General features: G+C 38.9%; 1 protein-coding gene across 1 annotated transcript in view; it reads left to right on the top strand.

The window, feature by feature from the left end:
* The window catches only part of LOC125904520 (fibrocystin-L-like), a 63565-nt gene that overhangs the window by 7283 nt on the left and 33387 nt on the right, over positions 1 to 22895 (top strand). The window contains exons 13-38 of the mRNA XM_049601980.1: positions 102 to 194; positions 2247 to 2512; positions 2700 to 2791; positions 2925 to 3084; positions 4825 to 4960; positions 5324 to 5467; positions 5663 to 5817; positions 6082 to 6192; positions 6786 to 6935; positions 7439 to 7563; positions 7649 to 7812; positions 8054 to 8223; positions 10212 to 10344; positions 11046 to 11200; positions 12422 to 12541; positions 12934 to 13039; positions 13986 to 14093; positions 14220 to 14375; positions 14495 to 14616; positions 15587 to 15719; positions 16854 to 17046; positions 17958 to 18100; positions 18342 to 18446; positions 18739 to 18921; positions 20819 to 20992; positions 21173 to 21375. Of these exons, the coding sequence (XP_049457937.1) occupies positions 102 to 194; positions 2247 to 2512; positions 2700 to 2791; positions 2925 to 3084; positions 4825 to 4960; positions 5324 to 5467; positions 5663 to 5817; positions 6082 to 6192; positions 6786 to 6935; positions 7439 to 7563; positions 7649 to 7812; positions 8054 to 8223; positions 10212 to 10344; positions 11046 to 11200; positions 12422 to 12541; positions 12934 to 13039; positions 13986 to 14093; positions 14220 to 14375; positions 14495 to 14616; positions 15587 to 15719; positions 16854 to 17046; positions 17958 to 18100; positions 18342 to 18446; positions 18739 to 18921; positions 20819 to 20992; positions 21173 to 21375 (3800 nt within the window). The remainder of the gene's footprint in view (positions 1 to 101; positions 195 to 2246; positions 2513 to 2699; positions 2792 to 2924; positions 3085 to 4824; positions 4961 to 5323; positions 5468 to 5662; positions 5818 to 6081; positions 6193 to 6785; positions 6936 to 7438; positions 7564 to 7648; positions 7813 to 8053; positions 8224 to 10211; positions 10345 to 11045; positions 11201 to 12421; positions 12542 to 12933; positions 13040 to 13985; positions 14094 to 14219; positions 14376 to 14494; positions 14617 to 15586; positions 15720 to 16853; positions 17047 to 17957; positions 18101 to 18341; positions 18447 to 18738; positions 18922 to 20818; positions 20993 to 21172; positions 21376 to 22895) is intronic.

Raw genomic sequence — 22895 nt, 5'->3', positions numbered from 1 at the left:
AGAAGATGATTACAACAACTGTACTTTGTGTCTGTGCTATTGTGTCTTTGTGTTTGTTACTGTGAGTTGCTGTCAGTCACTGATGTTTGTGTTTTCCTCAGGCCTGCCGTGTGAAATCCAGAGTGTCTCTGATGACAGAATTACGTGCAGGACCGCCAAACACGCGATGAACAACAACATGACAGTCTACCCAGGTCAGAACACACCTCTTCTCCTTCTGGTCTTTTGTCTTTTGATGTGATGCAACCAATGTTCTTGATCCATCCTGTTGATCTGTCATTGTGTGGTAGCATTATTCAAAACAAAGTATTAACACCACCTGACAACTCAGCCACTGGAAGAATTCAAAGCATCTCTCTATCTCTGTCTGGAAGATGATGATCCCATCACTTGTCACAGTTCATCACACCTAGAGGCTTTGGTGGAGGCTTTGGTGTGCTGTGTACTGTAACAAGATAACCTGTTATCTGATTGTGACAGAAGCATATTTATGATGATCAAAACATATTTTTGATCATATGTCATGCGAAAGACTTTTATAGAGCTGATGTCAGTAGCAGATACAGACACTGGTAAACAAACAAGGTAGACATTTAAGGTCATCTTGGCTGACTGAAATCAAACAGTAAGCGTATAAATTCCTTGCTTTTTATATAGTTTCGACTGTAAGAAAAGTGCGTCAGAAAAGTTATCGCTCCGGAGTGCTCCATGTGATGTATTCAAGTATGCAGTATGCAAAAGAGTGCTCCAACTACAAGCTTGTGTTCATGTTGGATTCTACAAACACTACTTACACCTGTGGATATATTCAACATTTACTCCTTATATTTTCTAGGAGTTGGACAGTTTGCCATGCATCTGTTGAATGATAATTTCTGCGTAGAAATGCAACTAGCTATAGTTTCACATGTGATTATTCTGCTGATTATTTTCTTTATTGATTCATTTATAGCTTTGTCCATAAAATGTCAGAAAATAGTGGAAAATGCCCAATATAATTTCAGAAAACCCAAATGACTTATTATGTCCTTCCAGTAATCCAAAACCCAAAACTATTTAATGCTATCATAAATTTGAAATAACAGCAGTGAATTCTCACATTTTAGCAACTGTAACCAATGTTCAGCATTTTTGCTTAAAAAATGACTGATAAAAGATTATCAAATAGTTTAAAGGTCCAGTGTAAAGGATTTAGGGGCATCAATTATATATGATATTCATAACTATGTTTTCATTAGTTTATAATCACCTGGAAAAAGGAATCAGTATGTATTTTAGGGGTTTTCAATTAGCAATTTTGGCTGAGTCAAACCATGCAGCACAGATTTATATTTACTATGTGAGCTTTAACATGCTGAGCTGTGTGAGATGCACCCGACATGGACCATCTCATCAACTGCAGCCAACCCCTGATGACCCAATTACTTCCCCTGAATAAAGCATGTGTTGCAAGACTCAGCTCATGTCTGTCTGCACAAGAGACCAAAGAGAAAAACATTTTTTTTTGAAAGTCTCAGTATGTTCAGCTCTCAGTGCTTTCATAGCTCCTAACTGAACTGCAGTTTATAGTTTAGTTTCTCTCTTGGGTCCCTGTTTGTACTTCAAGATATCTGCTTTATTTTACTGTTTCAAGTTTGCTTTCATTTGTTTAGGAGTTATGTTAAGTTACAGCTGATGAAAACTCAACGTTTCCTTATTTTGCTGCTTCACAATAAAAGCTTTTACTCAATATAACAGGGGACTTTTATTTTGAAGAATTTGTTTATAGAATATTGATAGAATATGAAAATTTATAGGAAATGGAGTGTGATAATCACCAAATTAGCAGAACTTTGTCAGCAACTTTGCCTCAATAAAAAAAGAGTCTACTGATATCACAGGGAGGAAGAGTAAAAGCAGAAACAGCCACAGTGAAAAGTTAGATTAACAGCTGCAGACAACAGGCTCAACAGCATATTAACAAGGCACTTTAGCCGTGGATCAGCCCGCTACTTTTAAACGTCATTACTCAAGCTTAGCCATCATCAGACAGTACCATTTGCATTTTCTCATCCCCACTGTAGTTCTCCTGCTCATTTGGCACATGGAGAAGTTTCAGTACTGCAACCTCAATAATTGTTGCTGCTAAATCCTACACACTGGACCTTTAATCTACTGTTAGTCGACTCATTGATTCCTTGATTAATCAACTAATCGTTTCAGCTCTTATTTTGATACACCACCATTTATTTCCATTTTTAACCCAGGTGGAAGAGGCTTGAAGATGGAGGTGTGGAACCAGACTAGACCCAGATACCTAACTGACATTTGGGGCTACAATGAGAACACAACTGGATACTGGACACAGCAGATCAACTCCACGCCCCACATCTTTGATTTTGACCTTAATGATTTTAGTTCAAAAGTCAGTGGCTTCTTCGTCCCTCCAGCCAGTGCCAACTACACCATGTACCTCCACTGTGATGACCGATGTGAGCTCTACCTTAGCAACTCCAGCCGCCCAGAACACAAGGTATGAAAAGAGTTTGAATCAAAATGAATCCGTTACTGGTTTCAAATCACACCATGTTTCCATCTTAAACAAACAAAGATAATTCAAGAAATTTAGATGTTGTATTATTTTGTGATAAAATCCTCATATCTTTCCTGCTCATTTTTTTTCTTCCTTTTTTTTTTTTTTTTAATAACCTCCACCTCAGGTTAAAGTTGCGTATCAGACAGGTTATGTCACAAATTTCATGAGAAGGGACTCACAAAAATCTGAAGTACTGGCCCTAGAGGCAGGAAAACAGTAAGTATGACTCTAGTGGCTCTAATTAGCTCTTAAAAACTACTGCTCATTAATTCATAGCACACCGTATTCATCATAGTTGTGAACTTATAGTTTCCCTTGAAAATGATTTAATAAACTATTTGTCCTGTAGCTACTACATTGAAATTCTGCAGCAAGAATATGGAGGCGCAGCCAGTCTCAACGTTGGCTTATTCGAAGGGGAGAGTTCCTTTACAGAAGACCAGACGTACCATGCTATCAACGAGGTTCAGAATATTGTGGCTGAATATGACGTGTATGATGAAACACAGGTATGTAGTTGCTTACCTTATGTTAACCTTTGGCTTCTGTTAAACACAGCACATCTCAGGTTATCTGCCTACCCATACTTAAAGGAATGGTTAGACATTTTCTTGCTGAGTTAGATGTGAAGAAGCTCTTCACCACTTACTTATCTGTTTGCTAAATATGAAGCTAAAGCCAGGAGACTGTTATCTTAGCTTAGCATAAATACTGGAAACAATGCTCTAGCCAAGGATGCTCCTGATCGAGAAATAGTGCAGCACATACAGTAACTTTTTAAGCTTCAGTTGTTGTGTGAATTAAAACAAACAATAGAATGGTGCAGGAATGAGTCCCTTTAGCACTCCTGCATCCCTCATCTTAAATTCAATGGTTTATTGAAAGGGATTTTGGTTAAATGCCTGAATTATGGTCGGTGGTTAGCCCAAGCTCAAGAGACTTTCACATTTTGTTCTACAACATAAGATATGTCAGTAAATACACCACTTGTACATTTTAAAGACTTTACATGTCCTGAAAATGACTGTTGCTAACAAGTGGCTAAATGAGACTAAAGAATGTCATCATGCCAGACATGACTGATGTGTAGTTTGTGTAGCCTACAGCCTAACATTAGCTATTTACTACTGGCATTTGCATTTACGCTTTAAAAACAATCATAAAAGTAGTGTTCATTTGTGAAGATTATCTTGATAAACATAAACTTGTAAGTCTTATAAACGTTTGTTTACCACAGAGCCTATTTTCTGTACTAATCCAAAATCCAATGGAAAATTTCCATTGACTTTTTGACGAGAGAACCAGGGTGATGCTATAACTTCAGCAGACACCTAGAAAAAAAAACTATCCTAGCTGTTAGTGAGCTGTTACTGTAGCAGACTTTTTAGCCTGTGACCAGAGCTAGTTAGCAGCTACCCTATTTCCAGTCTTGAGCAGCGTCTCCTCTCCTCTTGCCTATCCCACACCTACAATACTGCACAATGAAAGAGGAAAGAGGGTAAGAGACCCCGGGCTGATGGCAAAAGAGCCGTCAACTGTGATTAGTCTTAGCGCCATGTATGGGAGTGAATTATAACATATATATATATATATATATATATCTTTTCCCCAAATGGTCTGATTGAGTTGCTAAATTTGAAGTCGCTAAGTGGGTCCAAACAGTCACTTGATCTAGCGGAAAAAGTCGCCAAGTTGGCAATACTGAGTTTACGGTGAAACAAAAAAACGGTATTTTCCACCTCTCAAGCTTCCTTTGGTCAGTTAAAAGAAATTAACTATTATGAATTACTGTGCTCTCTAAAATGCATTTTTAAACACTTCTGTTAAAAGCAGCTAATGACAATTAAGCATGAACAGGTTTCTGTCTTTCCTCTGATAAGTTAGGGCTTTTTCTGACCTTCTTTCTGGCGGTTTTGAGCTTCACAGTTGCATTTTCTAGAGGCAGAGATACAGATGTCTGTAGTCATTGCAGACCTTAACTGCATTTTAAGCAACGAATGCTGCTTTTCTTGGCTAGAAACATTTGTGTTCTCCTGCTGTTAAAATGCTAGCATTATTGCTAAATTATTGCTCCCTTCACCCTCATGTTGATGTTATTATAACTCACATTTGCTCCCCAAGGTTTGTTAAGTCATTTTGAAGAATGTAGGAAATTATAAATTATAAAAAGTTGAGGTAAAGTGGGTACAACATTTACACCTGTTTCTCACTTTTGTACCCCACCTTTACTCACTGTCACTGTTAACCAGGTGGTGACCTTTGATTCCTGGCCCAGCGGTGTTGCTACAGTCAAAGAGGTCCAGAGGGTTACCGTTAACAGCAACTGTACCAGCCCTCTTTGTGGAAGCACCTTCTTCAGTCTCAGCTACGGAGGTGCAATGACAGGTAATGAGCTTTACATTTAATTCATTTAAAAAATAATAATTTGTTGCATTTGTGTTTTGCACATTAATATAATGAAAGTACAACTACTGTTGTTCAGCAGCCACAAATAAACACCAAAATCGCTATATCTGTGTTGCTCTCATCTAAAGAAGTAAACAAGCCCTTATGTTCATCTATGGTCCTTGAAATTATTTGGTATAAATATGTGTATCCTGCATATTATTCACCTTAAAATATCACGGCTGTATACATGTTTGGAAGCTATGAAAGTAAAACCTGTAATCTCTAATCTAAAGAAATTGCAGTATATATCAGCCATTTTGCTTGTTCATAAACTATGGGGTTTTTTTTTCTCTTTTTTAGTGCCAATTCCAGTCAGCGCCTCAGCAGATATGGTGGAAGCATCCTTAAACAGACTTTGGTCCATCAAACCCGACACAGTCCAGGTCACCAAACAGGACGACAGCCAAGGATCTCACTACACAGTCACATTCAATTCTAACAGAGGTATGAAGAGACAGAAAATAACTAGTCACAGAAAAACTGGATGCTTTTGCATTTGTGTGGTTGTTACACTTCATTCACATGCATGTTTGTAACTGACTATTACACTGTATGGTATATGTGTACCTGATTGTATTTGTAGTTTTATCAGCAGAAGTGCAATAAATGAATTGATCAGCTGTCTTTTTTTGCCTGCAGGAGATTTTGAACTTCTTCATGTTGAGGTTTATGGTGCAGACACCATTGTCACGGTTGCTGAGATCACAAAGGGCAGAAGCAACATGGAGACTTTCACTCTGTTGTGGGGGGGGATCCCTACAGAGCCCATCGCCTTTAATGCAAATGAATCTGAGGTTTGTTGTTGTGTGTAAAAATGTCTCTCTGTGTGCTCAGATACAGTATCTATAAGCCTTATCCTCTCTCTACTCTATAGTTTCATAATCAGTGTTCTTGAGATAATGACTTAATAATATATCACTTAATTACTTAAACTATTTCTAAACTATATTGTCAGAATAGATTCTCATGTTGGACTGAAGTTATTGCAGATGTGGCAATCTGTTTAGAAATTGATATTAAAAGTAGAAACAATACTAAAATCCAGTTTGTGTAAACAGGTGCAGTTGGCTCTGGAGGACATGATGAAAGCCAAGTGTCCTGAGGAGATCCTGACCACTGAAGGAACTGATGTGAAATACTTCAAAGACTTTGAATATGACAATTCTCAGGTCAGTTAGGACAAAGTAACAGATTTATTTTTGTTTTTATTAACTGTCATCTGTCATTTTAAAGTAAGTGAGACAAAACCCTACTATGAGAAATGTGACAAGCATTTGTTTTAAATGGTAACTATGGTATTTTTCAACGTGGGCCCTACTTTCCCATGTTTTTGTGTCTGAGTGACTAATGGGGACAACAATTTTTAGAACTGGTCCAGAAGGCTGCAGCCGGCAGCTACAGGCTGCAATGATGCCGATTTCCTGGCTGTTTCTGGGTAAACAAAAAGGCTCTTACTCTTTAACAAAAAGGTCTCTCTCTGAGGGATCCTTTCCATAATGTTGTCAGACAATAAAAAAAGAAAACCATTGTCTGTCAGTGGAAAAAAAACAAGCACTTCTAGTGGACATAAATTGCCCGGAGTAGAGTGCAGTCTGTTTTGCTGCTGCCAGCTGCAGTGGTCTTGCTTGATACTGGACCAATTTCAGAAGTTTTTTTGTTTAAACACTCCTTTTACTTCTTTGAATTAGCTCACAGAACTTAAATCTGTAGACAACATCTAATTTTGGATTCTCACAGTTTTCTGATTTCTTGCATTCATCAGTTTATCACCACTGCGGAAGGGACTCCAGTGAAAAACTCTGCTTTCTGTGGCCTGTGGTCTCTGAAGAACGCTCAGGTTCTTTTCAAGAAGAGTTATACCACAGAGTCTGGTGGCAGCTACGGATCAGTTTCACTGGACAGACATCCCATGGTAATACACACAACTGCTTTACTTTTTGTCCATTTTAGGGCTGCAACTAACAATCATTTTCACTGATTAATCTTTTTTATCAATGAAATATGAGGAAACAGTGAAACATGCCCTGTGTAATTTCCCAGAGCCCAAGGTGACGTCTTCAGATGGTATGTTTTATCCAACCAGTAGTCCAAAAATCCAAAACCAATCTGTTTATTATCATGCATGGCAACTATAAGCATCTAATTGTCACATTTAAGAAGCATGTCACCTGCAAATGTTTGGATTTTTTTCTTAGAAAATTACTAAAATAAATCAAAATCATTGCCAATTAATTTTCTGTCAGTCAACTAATCGTTTAATCAGCCTCTAGCTCATTTTGTACAGCTGGTTAGATGGTTGGATGAAGAAAGTAGCTGATAAATGTATGTAAACATGCAGGTATCTAATTAAATCTTTGCTACTACTGTCTCTAAAAGGCTACTAAACTGTGACTTACCCTTTATCTTTCCTCGCAGCTTTGCTTTGCATACAGGGGAATGTTAAAGGATGAAGTTGGAATGAAGTTCACTTACCGCAACATCCAAGGCACAATGCATACAGAGACCGCAAAGATCAACACTCTCTTCACTAAAGGCCACAAGTCAGTAGATGCCATGGAGTCCTTTTAATTTGTCAGATACATGCAAACTTCTCATCTACTTATAAAGGTGATTATTTCTTGACAGATGGAGTTATAAATGCATGGACCTGCAGAGCTCCCTGCAGACAGAATACATTGGAAGCGAATACAGTTTGCACGAGTTTTACCTCTACAAAGACATCTCTGGTGAAGATTTCTATGTGGATGCCGTTCACATTGGAAAGCGGTCCACCACAGTTGATGAAAATGGTATGCAGCTAGATAGTAATTTTGAATGTTCTTTAATGTCGAAGCCAACTGTGCATTCGGACGACATTTAATTATGTTGTCTGCACATTGTTTGTAACAATTCAGCATTGTGGAGCATGGGAATGCCTTTCCCTTAATGAAATGTGATATTGATGTGTAACAGTAGGACTGTGCAGATGTTTTTCTCTAATATCAAGACTTAGATGTTCAGCAGTTTGTTTTTTGCATTGTTTTCTTACAGTTGTACCCCACAAGAGGAGGCCTCCACCCTTTGAGTTCTCAGGTCGTTCCTTCGAGATGATCACTGTTACCAAACACACACCCACTGCTTCACAGATCAGCTACGAGATTACAGCCACACCGGATGACTGTGCCTTTGATTTCCCACTGCTAGAAGTTGCCTTCATGCAGGTAATGGATTAACTGAATTTATCTAACAGTGTTATATTAAAACATTATTTTTTAACCTACATATATTTGTTGTTTGGATAGCAGTGTAAACACAGATGTACTGTCCAGACAGTTTAGGTTCATCTTGTTAGTTAGAGCCATGAAATTCAGAGTTTGGCAAGGTGTGGCTCTTAGGGTGAAGCTGAAGAGAAATAAAAAAAGGGGCAACCACCTGTCAGTTATTCAGACATTTTCCAAAACATCAACTCATGAGCCTCAATATTTCTAAATGGAACAATATTTACACACATATGAAAGACAGTGTTTCTAGCTGTTGAGATCCTAACTTCTTGATTTAAAAAAATGTGTTAAGTGTTGAATTATGTCAAGGCAGTAATTATAATATATAGTGGGGACAACCCCACTGGTATTGACCAATAGTGCTCATGAAAGTGATAAACTTATGGTAATGTCTTTATTATGTTATTTTTGTCAGATAGCCTATGTGAGGTCTGAGTGAAGTGTCAGTCAGTTATGTTACATGTTTAATTTATATAGACAGTAGTAGCTAATAGTCTACTGTATAATAATAATAATAAATAAAGTATGAAATTAGTTTTCAAATTTTGAAATTTGAAAATTTGGCAGATTTGTGCCTCACCAATGTTGACTCCATGGCTATGACCTTGAGGTATGCTGGGGCTTTCCCATTTGCTTCAGTACAGTCTGTTGGCTTAACAATGTGGAGTCTGTAATCTGCCTGGCTTGTGTGTCTTGGGAAATAAAATCCACACAAAGGAAGGGCTGGGGCCAGAAATCTTTCAGCTATGACGCAACTGCACCAAACTCTAAACCAATAAAATAGACAAAAAGCCAATACAAGCATGTAGTAAATTGTAGGATTTATCCCAATAAAATTCTTTTTAAAAGCAAAGACAAGAAAAAAACAGGTGTCCGATTTAAAGGAACAGATTCAGCAGTATGAATCATAAAAACAGAGGAAGTGTTCTGTAGCCCATGGCTGTGTGACATAACTTACAGTACAGCCACAGTGATCCTGTGCGTGTCTCATGCTTCGACCTGTTTCTACAGTAATCATTTGCCTACTTATTTGCAGCCGTGGCATCAATGACTGACTGCTGTGTGAGGGCTGGCACGGAAAAGTGTGACTGCAAGGTGTAGTTTCTGTTGCAACATTTGTTATCATTAATGTTGACAGTTAATCTGATGTTTAACCATCGTTAACTCATTCTACAGTATTTGTAATGATTTTGAAATTCTTTTGCCACTGCAGTTAAGTTTTATAAATATGTATCCAAAAACAGGTATTGTTTTCTTATCTAAACTGATTTGTATAAATGTACAATGTGTAAGATATGGCAAGAATTTTAGTCAAAATATTTTTAAAAAATGAACTAACATTGTCAACTTTTGACGTCATGTCAAAGAAGTCCATGTATTATGTTGCTGAGATATCTACTGTAATAACATGCTAACCAGCGAGTGCCAGCCCTTCCTGTCCTATAATACCGCTTATACCTTCAAAGGTGATAGCAAGTCCCTCTTGCGTCCAGTCTGCCCTCAATCCAACATAAGAGGACAAAGAAGTCAAGTCTAGTATTCGTTTTTGTTGTTTTGAGATACCTGCGATCTTTCCCGACATAAAGTTCAGCAACCTTTTTATGGCCTCTACTTTTTCGCACATAATTGAAAATTCGACAATCAGACAATTCAATGTCTGAAATCCACAGTACTGGTGTAGCCAGATCAACCACTTAAAGCTGGTATACAGCCACACTAAGCTAGTTAATCTAAGCTATCTTGAAGGCTTATCATCCGTCACATGTTCAAGTCCCTGATCTTAAATTGTTGTCTCAGTCTAGGTATAAAATCATTATCATAAAGTCATCATCAGTGTATATATATATATATATATATATATATATACACATATATAAATGGTATAAAAACAAATATAATCCTCATCTTTCTCCACTTGTATATCATAGATGTCTTACAGCGGCGAGGACATGGCAGAGTTCAAGGAAGGAGCAGCCACCGTTAACATCACCCGCCTTCACAGAGCCACCCCTCCTCTGAGCGGCACCTTTGATGTGGAGATTTATGAACAACGAGTTGAAGGTAGCTTAGACAGACATGTGTAGTATTTGCATTGTAACAACTCTTACTGTGCTGGCTGAATGCACTTTGTTCAGCAGATAGGATCACCACCATGCCAGTGTTGGTATTGTATTGATGAGAAGCTAACATTAACACAACGTAGATGTGACGCACAGACAGTTTCCAAGGCTCCTTTATTTGCATGCAGTCACTCCTCCTATCAGTTACTGTACTGTGAAAACTTAATGTACACAAAAACAAAGACAGAGAGGGCAGGAGGCAATATTGGCAGAGGTATCTCTGTATGTGTCCTGTAATTTAAATAATTACATAGTGACTATAAAATACATTCATGAAGTTTTTGTCTGAAATTTTTAGCTTCAGTTTATCTTTTAGCTTTCCCACCTATATTGTAAGTAATTGTTTTTAATGTTGCTCAGTTTTCTGCTCATTAACTACTGCTCCCTTACGTTATCTTCGTATGACTGGTGAAAAAACAAACTGACAACTTGTAGTTTTCCTGGCCATACTTGAGCACATGAACCCCAGTAGTTCAGATACCCTGTAAAGAGACAGTTAGTGATGTGGTTAAGACTCTGAGAAAGACATAGCACTCCACATGTCTTTATGCAGCAGTCTGGTTGCACATACATGCACTCTGTACAATGTGCAACAGCTGCTTTTGCAGGGAGTTGTCCTAACATAACCGTGCTTGTTCTCAGGCCTGTCGGTGGATATCAGTGAGGAGGACCTCAAGTATGCTCTGGAGGGAATCACAGGGATGGGTCAGGTCAGCGTATCATGGCTGGGAAGCTGCAGAAAACCAAAGTGGCAGGTCAAGTGGCTCACTAATCCTGGAGACCAACCTCTGATGAAGGTCAGACTCTTATTTCATCATTACTGTATTGTTTTTTTTTTTAAAGATAAAATTAGGCTGTTCTTATGCAGTGTTGATGTGTAAACCTACAAAAAGTAATGCAACACAATTCATATATATCATGTTGGTGATTGGTCATCATGTGACCAATTCCCAGACGAGAGTGAAGAAGGAAGTAGTATAAAGAGCAAAGGTCCACATTAGGATGCAGGCTGGGGTGATGGATTGGTCAAACAAACACATTACTCTCCCCCAGGAAATCAGTGTTCATCCCCTTGTGTGAAACCAAGAAAACTTTGAGTTATTTTGAGGTGCATTGTCTCCATGTTTCTTCTCCTAAACCTAGCCTACGCAACTTTACTTTCATAAACCTAACCTACATAAATTTACTAATATACTTTGCTGTTTTTATTCTTAATTTTGGGGAAGGTTGACAATATAGGCAGACAGCTTCTTGACCTCTGTTTCACTTCTGTTTTTCTGTGTCCAAAATTTAATTAAACTAATGCCAGTAGTAACAGTAGTAGTACTGTAGCTGCAGCAGCAGCAGTAGTAGTAGTAAGGAAGACCAGGGTTGGCTTGCATACTTTTCACCCGCTGCCGTATTTCTCTGACATAATTTATTTATTTATAACCAGCAGCAAACAAAAGATTAAGGTCTTACCTGTAACTTCTTTTAATAGACACAAATGTTCTCTAAAATTAGGTGATTTGTGATTAATTTCATGTTGTGCATTTGTGCCAACCAGCCCCACGACAGGATTTGGTGGCACACGTAATGTTGGTTGGCACAATGTTAAACTGCTACAGCTTTACACAGCTGTGCATGCTCGATTGCAACCTGTGGCACTTTGCTGCATGTCATCCCCTCTCTCTCCCCCTTTCATTCTTAAGATGTCCTATCAAATAAAGGCAAAAAAAAAACCCAAAAAGTTACAGTTTCAAAAAAATAAGCAATATCATTTATGTTAATTGAAAACAATAAATGATATTGATTGTGATGTCACATTTTTATTTCTGTGACCAACATAGAACCAGAAAGCTGCTGTGTGCCATCCAACCCAGGTCTCCCCTACTAGTAGTAGTGATACAGTAACTACTGCGTTGGTGGTAGTTTTATTTACAGTATTTACCTATTGTCTTCTGTTCCAATCAATACGTTTTCTACTGGCAAAAAAGAACAGTGGCTTGAGTTCTTATTGTGATTTGTTCTCATTACAGGTTGACAGCTCGTCCGTGGTTGGCAACAACGCAGTTGTTGTAACCAAAGAGATGAAAAAGGGAGGATTGTTTAGGCAAAGAATGACAGATACCTACCGTGTCCCAGAAACAAAACCACAGGTACAACACTGATTCCAAAGGACTCAGGCATATCTGGTTTTGGGTTTCAACATTATCTGTCCATTAAATGTCTGCTTTGGCCACTGCTGGTTACTTGGTGTGTTTGCTTACTCTAAATCCTGTAGAACAAGTCCTATTTTTGTCTGTAGTGTTACATAATTTGGCTGTATATTTGTGCCTCCGGGGAGGATTTGATTCAAATGATTACGTGCTACTGAATGACTGCTTTGAATTGAAGTAACAGCTACAGTCCTCTATATTCTCTTGTTATGACTGTTGTCGCAGTGAATTCACATTAGTGGTTATTTCAATCCACTGTGTCACTTCTGTGTTGTAAAACTTTGTCCAAAACTCAACACTTGTAATGAGAAGTTTTGTGATGCTGTTTGCAGGTGGAGGTTTACATCAACGGCATTCCCTCAGCGTGTTCTGGTGACTGTGGGTTTGAGTGGTCTGAGGACAAGACTCCAGTTGTGACTGGAATTAGCCCATCTCAAGGTTTCCTTCTAAGATAATGATTATTCATTCAACATGAATCATTATTGGTTATTGATTGATTTTAAATGCCCAATATTACCAATTGTTATTCTTCTAAATGAAAAAAAACAAACATTTGTGTAAAATCTGAGAGACACTTAAAACCAAACATTAGAAAAAGGCTACTGGTGTAGACTTTGGTAAAAATATATTGTAATAAGTGTGAAAAATTCAGTACCATCTATAAAATATTGAATTTTAAAGTACTGAATAATTTACAAAAACCCCATACGATTTAGTGAATTGCCAGTTTTTATAGAAAACCATACTAAAGAGATAGCTAACCCCAAAATCAAGAATATATACTTTTCCTCTTACCTTTAGTGCTATTTATCAGTCTAGAGTCGATCTCGTTTTGGTGTGAGTTGTGTTGTCTTAGAGATATCGGCTGTAAAGATGTCTGCCTTCTCTTCAATATCATAAAACTCGATGGCCCTTGGCTTGTGATACTCAAAGCGCCAAAAAATACATTTGAAAAAACGAATCAAGATAATCCACAGACCTCGTTGTGAACAGTTTCATATAGGAACTATTTTCTTCCCACCGAAAAACACCCGGCAACCATATCACTGCACAGAAGGAAGTGTGCGTCTACTCACAGATGAGAGACTCGTGCTTGTGACAGTGGGAGATGTAAACATTAATGGCGTCCTCCTCGGCTGAGCTGCTGGGTGAGCTCCCAGTTGATGCATGCTTCCTTTTGCATGGTGATACAGTGGGCAGGTGAAGTTTGGTTGAAAGAAAATATATGAAATATCTCTTGGCAACTCACACAGTACAATCTAGATTGACAAAAAAACACTACAGGTAGGAGGAAAAAATAATTTTTGATTTTGGGTTGATTTGTCCCTTTGAAGATTTGAGGCTGGTTAATGCTCATCTTTAAATATATCTCTGATTTTTTTAGGATCTGATGGCCTGGGGACTCTTCTGACTGTCAGTGGAACTGGCTTTAGTAGTGAGAATGCTTCCATCTTTGTGGGAAAGACCCCATGTCATGTTGAACAGATCACCGGTAAGTTAAAGATGTTCAGAGGAGTGAGTGCTGGATGTTATTGTTAAAATGAGTCAGCTGGGGTTTTTGTTTGTTTATTTCGTTTAGTACAATAAGTTTATCCAAATTGTGTCCACTGTATTTCAGCTACCACTCAGGTTTGCAGACTGGGCAGTGCCAGTGCTGGTACCTACCCTGTATTTGTCAGCTTCCCCTCTCTGGGTAATGCAGGAGGCAACATCTTCCACTTCACCTACCAGCTCATTGTTTCCTCTTTCTCACCGCTCTCTGGAAGTGTGGCAGGTAAGACATTACTCAAGAAAATGTGTCTGTTATTATTTATCACAAATCAACAACCAGAATCACTTTCTCTGTAATACAACAGTATACAACCATTGTCTCCTTTTATTTATTTTTTTTAGGAGGTACAGTGCTGACAGTGACAGGTTTTGGCTTCAGCCAGAACACCACAGTTACTGTTGGCAGTGCAGAGTGCACTTTGATTTATGCCACTGAGACTGAGCTGAAATGCAGAACACCAGGGGTAAGTAACAGACTGCAAATTACTGTTTTGTTATGAATGTTATGTTTCTGCCGTAATAAACAACTCAAAGAGCTGCATTACAGGGCACAGAGCACTTACTATACACTTAGTGTAAATGTCTGTAAAATTGCTAAACCTTCATTATACTTCAGAATTAATTAAAATATCTACTACTTTTGATAGTACAAGGATTGAGTAAATAAAATGCTACATGGCTGCTTTTAACCAAGCCGTTGTACTAATTTTTGCAGCAATTACAGCACAATGGTACGTAAAAAAAAAAAAGTAGTTTTAGAGATGAGCCAAAAAGTCAGAAAACTAACTCAATGATATCACTTACACAGAAATGTCTAACACTGGATAACATGAGCAAATATTAGCTACCAGTTCAAGTACTGTAAAACTGTTGGGCCAGGGGCCAGGATAAAGTGACCTCAGGGGTTGTTGAAAATTGTGAGGAGGGTTCTCAGTCAAAATCAGCAGAAACAACAACAGTCCAGAGCAAGGGTAAAATGGAATCAGGGCTGAAAGTTCTATTTACAAAGCGAAAGCAAGCACTGAAATAAGTGTTATGTTATGTCCATCTGTTTGTCTGTCTGTCTACCAACCTCCTCTGCTCCGTTTCAGTGCTGTGGACAGTGTAGCCCTTCAAAAAGCTTAAACAAAGAGGGCAAAAAATACAACAGAGGGGGCTAAGCCCCATTAAGACCCCTCGTAGTGCAGGGCCTGAAGGTCGTAGCAACAAAACTCCTGATTAATTTATGTTTTATTGAATATGAGTTCAACATTTAAATTGTGTGTGAAAGTTAAAGCAATGTTTCGTCTTTTATCAACAAATAATTTGAACATGACAAGTTCATGGTTTGCCTTCATTTTCCAGCCTTGCAAAGAGCCTGAGCTCTGAATAAGGCACTTATTTGATTTCTTTTACTGATTTATTAATAGATAAATGCTTCTGATCTTATTTCAGGGAACTGCAGGATCACAGAGCATCACAGTGATGGTTGGAAACATGAGTCAGACAGCCAGCAGCTCCTTCAACTATGATACTGACCTTACACCTCTGATCTCAGACCTGAGTCCTCAAACTACCACAGTGATTGGTGAGTTGAGAGTCATTTGAGGGCCTTCATAAACTGTATTCATGCATCTGATAACCTTTCAGTGAGGCATGATCATTATAAAGCATTACTGAGATGGGTAAACCCAGAAGAAAAGTTTAATGGGGATGATGGGTTTTGTCCTGAAAGGTCAATAGAAATTTGATCTGTCTACTGCGTGCAACAGACACAGAGTATAGTCTGCTTTCTCTTTGTTTATGAATGAAAAGGATTCAGTGTTTAATCATTGTGTTTGCCAATGCCACACCTCATAATATTTCCAATCTTATGTTTCTCTAGCAAAACAAACCACTTACTTATCATACAGTAGGCATTGTACATTTGTCATTTGCGAATCAGTTCTATGAGAACAGTTTGTTCTGTGTCTTCTTTTTAATTGTAGACAATATTATCATGCCATTTCCTATATTACAAAGCAGATATATAACAGGTTACTAGAAGTCAACTTAAGGGCTCCTTCTATCTTTTTTTTTTTTTCAAATATAACACAAATATCGGAGTAGTTGAGGTTAAAAGGACATTTCACGCCAAAATCAAAAAATACACTCCTCAACTCTCACCAAAACAATCTAGACTGAAAAATAGCACTACATGTAAGAGGAAAAATATGTATTTTAGATATGTGGTGAACTGTCCCTTTAAAAGTGTGACTTTGTAACTTGAAAGGCTTCTCTGTTACATAAGTGTCTGAAGGGAAGAGGAATAGCATAATAGATGTTTTGTTGCTTTTCTGTTCAGAGATTGCCTGTGACTCTACTGTCACCAGGAGCTTAAAGGAGTGCTGAAATCTTTTGTTATCACTGTCACTTCATTAGTTATTGTGTCACGTAATGTGGACCTGCAGGTTTTTTCTGTTTTTGCCCTACGCACAAGCTAAACCTTGAGAATTTAAGCTTGAGAGACTAACATGTCTCCCCATGTAATTATAGTTAACAAACACTGAGGCATCCAGACGACAAGAATACCTGTTTATTTGCAGGACAGTCAGTGGTAGTTCTTGAAAATTAAGAAGAATTAACCAGGTGACAAGTGCTAATTATCGTGACACTTGAGTGACAGAAGCTCCTCTGTGGAAAAATTCTGTTGATGTTTCCTTTTTTAACTTCTTTTGTGTAGCACGGGAAGTTCTCACCATCCAGGGCTCCAACCTTGGAGGCCCAGACAATGACAGCATCGTGTTCATAGGCAGAAAGGAGTGTGTGACCATTCAGTGGACGGAGACAAGCATCACCTGTCATCTCCCTGTGCTGCCGCCGGGCTTGTACAAGGTGGATGTACAGGTTGGAAACAATGGGTACCCCCAGACAAGGTATAGCTGCTGTGATAACAACTGAAAGTGCTGACAGTATTGCAAACCATGATTTTTTTTTTCTTACACGCCAAAAAGTCACATGAACTTTGGTAACTCGTTGTGTAAGGGTTAAATGCAATAGTAGATCTAAAGATAAGGATGTTTATCAAAACTTTTACACATCATTTTGTAAAAAAAGTCCCCCGAATTTTTTGTAGATTTATAAGCATACAGAAACAAAATCCAACAGTATGTATGGTCGAAAACATACTTAAAAGAAAAGCTCACCCAAAAACAATATGAGACGGCAAAGCACAGAGGTCCCGGGAGTGTCAGTAGACAAACCTTTTATTCTGAGGTTAATTAAATGTCCCCAAATTCACAAATATGTAGCATATTACTACAGACATGTTGTAATCTTATGTCTCAACATCTGCTGTGACATAAACAGACATAAACCTAATGATGCTTTACAGTTCAGGGAATCCGCCTTGTTTTCCTTTTTTGCATTCTTTTGTTCAGCCTCCTTAAAATTCTGTTTGCACTGATAGGTTTTCATTTTTCAGGCGTTCCGCTCTCCTTAATGCTATTCAATAGAAAAGTTTTTCTGCGACCATAGAGAGCCTTGAGAGGTTATATCTGTCACAGATACTGCTTATATCGGGATGGTGTCATTGCGGGAGCGTAGCACCTATCCTCGGGTTTCCCCTACATTAACACCACTAGCCCTGTCAGAACTGTTGTTTAACATTGTTCATTGTTGTTTAGTGTTGAGTTAGTACAGGTAACTGTTAGCCGCCAGCTCAGCCACCTCCATGTTAAGAACTGTGTGCAGATTTGACCCCAGACTCTGCATAATAGATATTCACTAAATGTCATATACAGCTCCTTGGGACTAAAATGGATTCTTTTCTGCTTTTTTGCTTAAGCAATGGTGTGAACGCTACCATTGAATACATCCTGGAAGTTCACAGCATCTCCCCACAGCTTGGCTCCTTGATGGGAGGAACCAGGCTGACTATTTTTGGATCTGGTTTCAGCAGCAACACATCTGACAACAGAGTTTCCTTTGGTAAGCAACATAAGGGCTAGCAATTTCAAATGGACTCATAATCACAGCAATAATCTCTGCCAGCAGTCTATTCAAAACTGTCAGCGACAGTTGAAGAGGGAACTAGTAGGGTAACTAGCTGGTGGTAATCTCCAGAAGCAACACTACTTGCAGTATATAGAAAAGAAGTACTATAATGCAGTTGCTCTGGGGGTATGTATATGTTCTTACACATGTTTTGTGTTGGCTTGTGGTGTCACAGGAGAAGCTGAGTGTGAAGTGAAGACCGCCTCAGAGAATGAACTGCAGTGTGATATGCAGTCAAACAAGAGGACCTACACCGTCACCAATCAGGGATTCCACCACAGTAGGTTTACATTTCTATCCTTTTTGCAGGTGTTAAATTAAATCTGAGTGGGCCAAAACAGAGAAAGCATCCTGTTACTGAAAACTGCCTCAAGCAAAGAAGCTGTCATCTGTAGATTAAATGTTACTGCACCTCAAAACTGTTTCAAAAACCAGTTTGACCTCCATACTTTTTCCATGATTAGCCATTTTTGATGGTATTTTAATTACATGTTGCTTAACCTGAGACAATGAAATATGTCATTTGTGAGTTAATCTAGCTGTCTAACTTCACATTTGTCTATGTGTAACAGCTTATGGACAGGGGTATGCATGGAGTCCTGCCTCACTCACGGTGCTTGTTGGAGACACAGTTAAGTGGCGATGGGAGGCACCAGCTTTCCAGAATGTATGGTACCGTGTCTTCAGTGTTTCTAGCCCAAGTGGCACCACCTACGAGGAGGGACCATTCAACAGTGGAGAAAAGACACAAAAAGGTAGAGTGCTGAGTACTGAGTCAGTAGCCCTTAACAGAAATGACAAGGAGCCCTCTCATTTACTACTAAAAAACACTTTTCCCTTATGGTTACAGAGCTTCTCTTCAATTAAAGGAAAATTCACCCTCAAATCTTTTCAATTCCAAACCATGATATGTTTTTGTAAACCTAAGCATGCGCTTTTGTTGAAGTCTCACATTGTTTCCAACATTATCAAGAGCAGACACAAGAGGATTCCAATTATGTAATATGTAGACATGAAAGGCCACTGATAAAGTGGTGATATGTGACGACTTGAGATAAGAACGGGTTGGATGTTATGTGCCTATGCAGGCTTGTGTCAGTATAGTGGTAATTTATTCTGGTCCTTGTTAACAAATTTCCAAAACGAACGCACATAATAAATAATAAAAAAACAACACAGCATTAAATTAAAGGGAAAAACTAAAGGAAAACAAAATGTATGCCAAAACAGTGTAGGTTGTAGCTTAAAGGTAAACTGTACAGAATATTCCTGAAAAAAACATGTATAGACTTATACACAAGTAATCCCTCTCAATCAACACTTATGATCTACTGTCAGTGTGTGGCGGTGTATTTTTCTGCAGAGACTGCCCTCTGCCTGTATTTTCTCATTTTTTTCTCATTTTCTGTGTTAGGGACGTTTATTGGCGTGTACCCCCACAGCGCTCAGATGAGATCAGGGGTACACGCTGTGGGGGTACACGCCAATAAAACGATAGCTACAGATGCTAAACCGTAAGCAGTAGGCATCCAGGAGACAGTGCTGAAAGACACAAATAGTGAGGTCCAAAGATTGATGTTGATGGTTCGATTCCAGTTAATTTCCCATCAATTCTGCTGTAGCTGCGCAAGAAATGCATCAACATAATCTCACCTAATGACAAAATCTAACTACCAAACAAACAGCAAGGTGGATTTTTCCTTTGTCTGCGATGTTGTGATATGTGAAACGTGATGAATGGTATGTGCACCATGTGATGTGCCACGCCTTTCAACATGCGTGAGAGACAAATGCACTCCGTGTCCAAGAATGCTTCATGATTTGTTGTCACTGACTGTGTTTACAAGGTCTTTAGTATCCTGGTTTTGATTGGGTTTTTTAAGTATCCCGTTTTTGTGTTTGTGCATGTAAACACCATATCCCGAATTCAGAAACCGGGTTATGCCCTTTTCCCGGTTTCAAGAAACCCGGTTTTGCCACCTGGAGTACTCCGATAGAAGCCAGGATACTGGAGCATGTATACGCCTTATCCCAGTTTCATGAATGGTTCAACTACGTCACACAGCCGGCTGAAGGATGCCCTACTCATTATGAAGTTTTCTCTCCACTCTGAATCTGTAAACTCCATGAGAACGATCCTATCCCACCAGTCACGGCTATGTATTTTCATCCACTGTTGCCTTGTACTGCGTGGTGGCAGTGACAGCCGAATGCCTATCAAAGTTGGTGACATATTCAATATTTGTTGTCGCTCTCTCCTCCCATTGCTGAAGATGAAGTGGATGAGCCATAGCTGTAATGCAACGTGAGTATTTACTAACGCTAAGCCTGCTAGAAGCCACAGAGGTCTCATTTTTGTCTTACTTCTAAATATAATAAATATATCACATTTCCCGCTCAATCTGTTGTAAACAAAAGACATAAAAGACGTAACACACACCTGCGCAGATAGGATGCAGTGATCAGAAAACGGGTTACTGGTATTTATCATGTATACAGGGATATGAATAACCGGGTTTCTCTGTGTTCAATGTAAACATCATATCCCGGATATGCTCAAAGCCGGGATAAGCCTCAAAACCGGGATACTAAAGACCTTGTAAACACAGTCACTTATTAACAGTTCTTCCCTCCCTTTGTCGTTCCCCTCAGGGTTTTTCAGCTACCGTTTCACTATACCTGGTGTGTACTACTACAGCAGCGGCTACATAGACAATGCCCATGCCAGGCTACTGCAGGGAGTTGTGAGAGTCAAGGCTCGGGCAGATATGAGCAGCAGGGTCTCTGTCAGCGTTGGAGGCATGGAGGCCAGACATGTGTTGGGAGGTAAATTTAAAAGTGATACTTAATGAGTTCCTTGAGGATCAATAGATCTCTCTACAACAACTCATCAAAGCCCAGGTGTCTAGGACAAAAACTCAACATCAAGCAGAGTCCAGTTGAGATCAAAATGAGGTAAAGACCAAGTTTGCAACTGATCAATGGATTAAATTACCTCCCCTTCAGGTTCACATCGCTCCTCTAGATCAGCCACACAGTGTGTCGCCTCCCCACAGTGCCCACAGACCAACACCTCAAACAGCCTTTCCTTCAGCGCCTCCACCTGCTCCACCCCCACAGTCCACTCCATCTCTCCCAACCAGGGATCATACCACCAGCTCATCCACATCCAGGGCAACGGCTTCAGCGACATTGCCTGCGCTAATGAGGTAAGTATGGTTTTTATTGGCTCACATCTAACTGAATTTAATTTGGTTTACCAACTAACAGTATCACCACGCAGAAGGAAGCGTGCATCTACTCATGGACGAGAGGCTGATGCTTGTGACAGCGGGAAATATGAACATTAATGGCATCCTCCTTAGCTGAGCTGTAATGTTAGCTAGCTCAGAGATGCTAGGTGAGCTAGCAGTAGATGCCTGCTTCTGTGCAATGATATGTTCGGCTTATGAAGCCCTGTAGAAAAAAATGATTTCCACATGAAACTGCTCACAACAAGGCTTGTGGATTATCTTGAGTAATTGTGTCAGGATTTCTGGAAAGACACGCTGCTGTTGAGTTTTTAAACGTATGTTGTTGGTGCTTTAACCACCATAATCCAAGTGACATCTAGTTGCGTTGTATTGGAGGGAAGGCAGACATCTTTACCAACACTCAGCAACTCACACCAAAACACTCTAGACTGATCAATTGCAATGTACTGAAATGTTATTCAGTATCACAGAATTGTACAGTAGCTTCTTTTCATGTAATTTATTCTTATGTTGATTTTTTTTCAGCTTCACCTTCTACATGTTTTATTTCATTTGTATCTTTGCCAATTGTGTGTCTTTTAAAAGTAAATGCTGAGGTTCTAAAACTAAGAAAGGAAACTTTTTGAATAGCTTGTTTTGCATCAGTAGGTCTGTATTTGACAAACTTGCAGGATAATTAAACCAGTTATTTTATTTATCTGAACAAAAGTTGGGAAAACAATAAAACAGAACAACTCTGTGAGGCACTAGAACAGGAATGCTCAAATGGCTTTGGCAGAGGGCCACTTTTGCAAAGTGACAGGAAGCTAGGGGGCCAGTTAATAAACTAACACGATTTATATATTTATATTTTATATTAATCTGCATACATATATATATGTTAAATAAATTGCCTGTTTTCAATTTTTCAACATTTTCTGTTCTCTCTCATCTTTGCCAAGGGGCAAGTCAAGTCTCAGCAGCCTGGTACAGGTCAGGAGTATGCAGGGGTGTTTCTAAAATTTGGAGACATTTGGGGTTTAGCCTAGACATCTGTCGGGGGATGCGGGAGATCCCCCCATGGAACTTTTTTGATAAATAAGCTCTATTCTGATGTTTTTTTATGCACTCCGGGCCATTATTTACATTCAAAGTATGAAAAAATCCCAATCTGAATCAATTTATTTTTACTGTGAATGAGAAAATGGTCAGTGGGCCACTTAGCAGCCTATGGCAGGCCTCAAGTTGAGTATCACTGTATGAGACCTTTACAGCATTATATACATTCAGTTATTGAAATAAACCCAGTTTACATTGTGTGTTGTGTTGCCATTATTTACAATGATCATTAGGCTATATGTCAGTCACAGGTCACTATGAATGAAATATACAGGACTTAATTTTGTTCTCTACAGCAAACCAGTTTAACCGTCAGTGAGCCTCTGTGTGTTTCCAGATTGTACACAAATAATTTACAATATCTTTCTACTCCAGAT

This window comes from Epinephelus fuscoguttatus, linkage group LG17 (genome assembly GCF_011397635.1).
Source record: "Epinephelus fuscoguttatus linkage group LG17, E.fuscoguttatus.final_Chr_v1".
NCBI classification, from domain to species: domain Eukaryota; kingdom Metazoa; phylum Chordata; class Actinopteri; order Perciformes; family Serranidae; genus Epinephelus; species Epinephelus fuscoguttatus.
The sequence above is the reverse complement of the archived record's forward strand: the minus strand, read 5'-3'. Positions and strand labels throughout refer to the sequence as shown.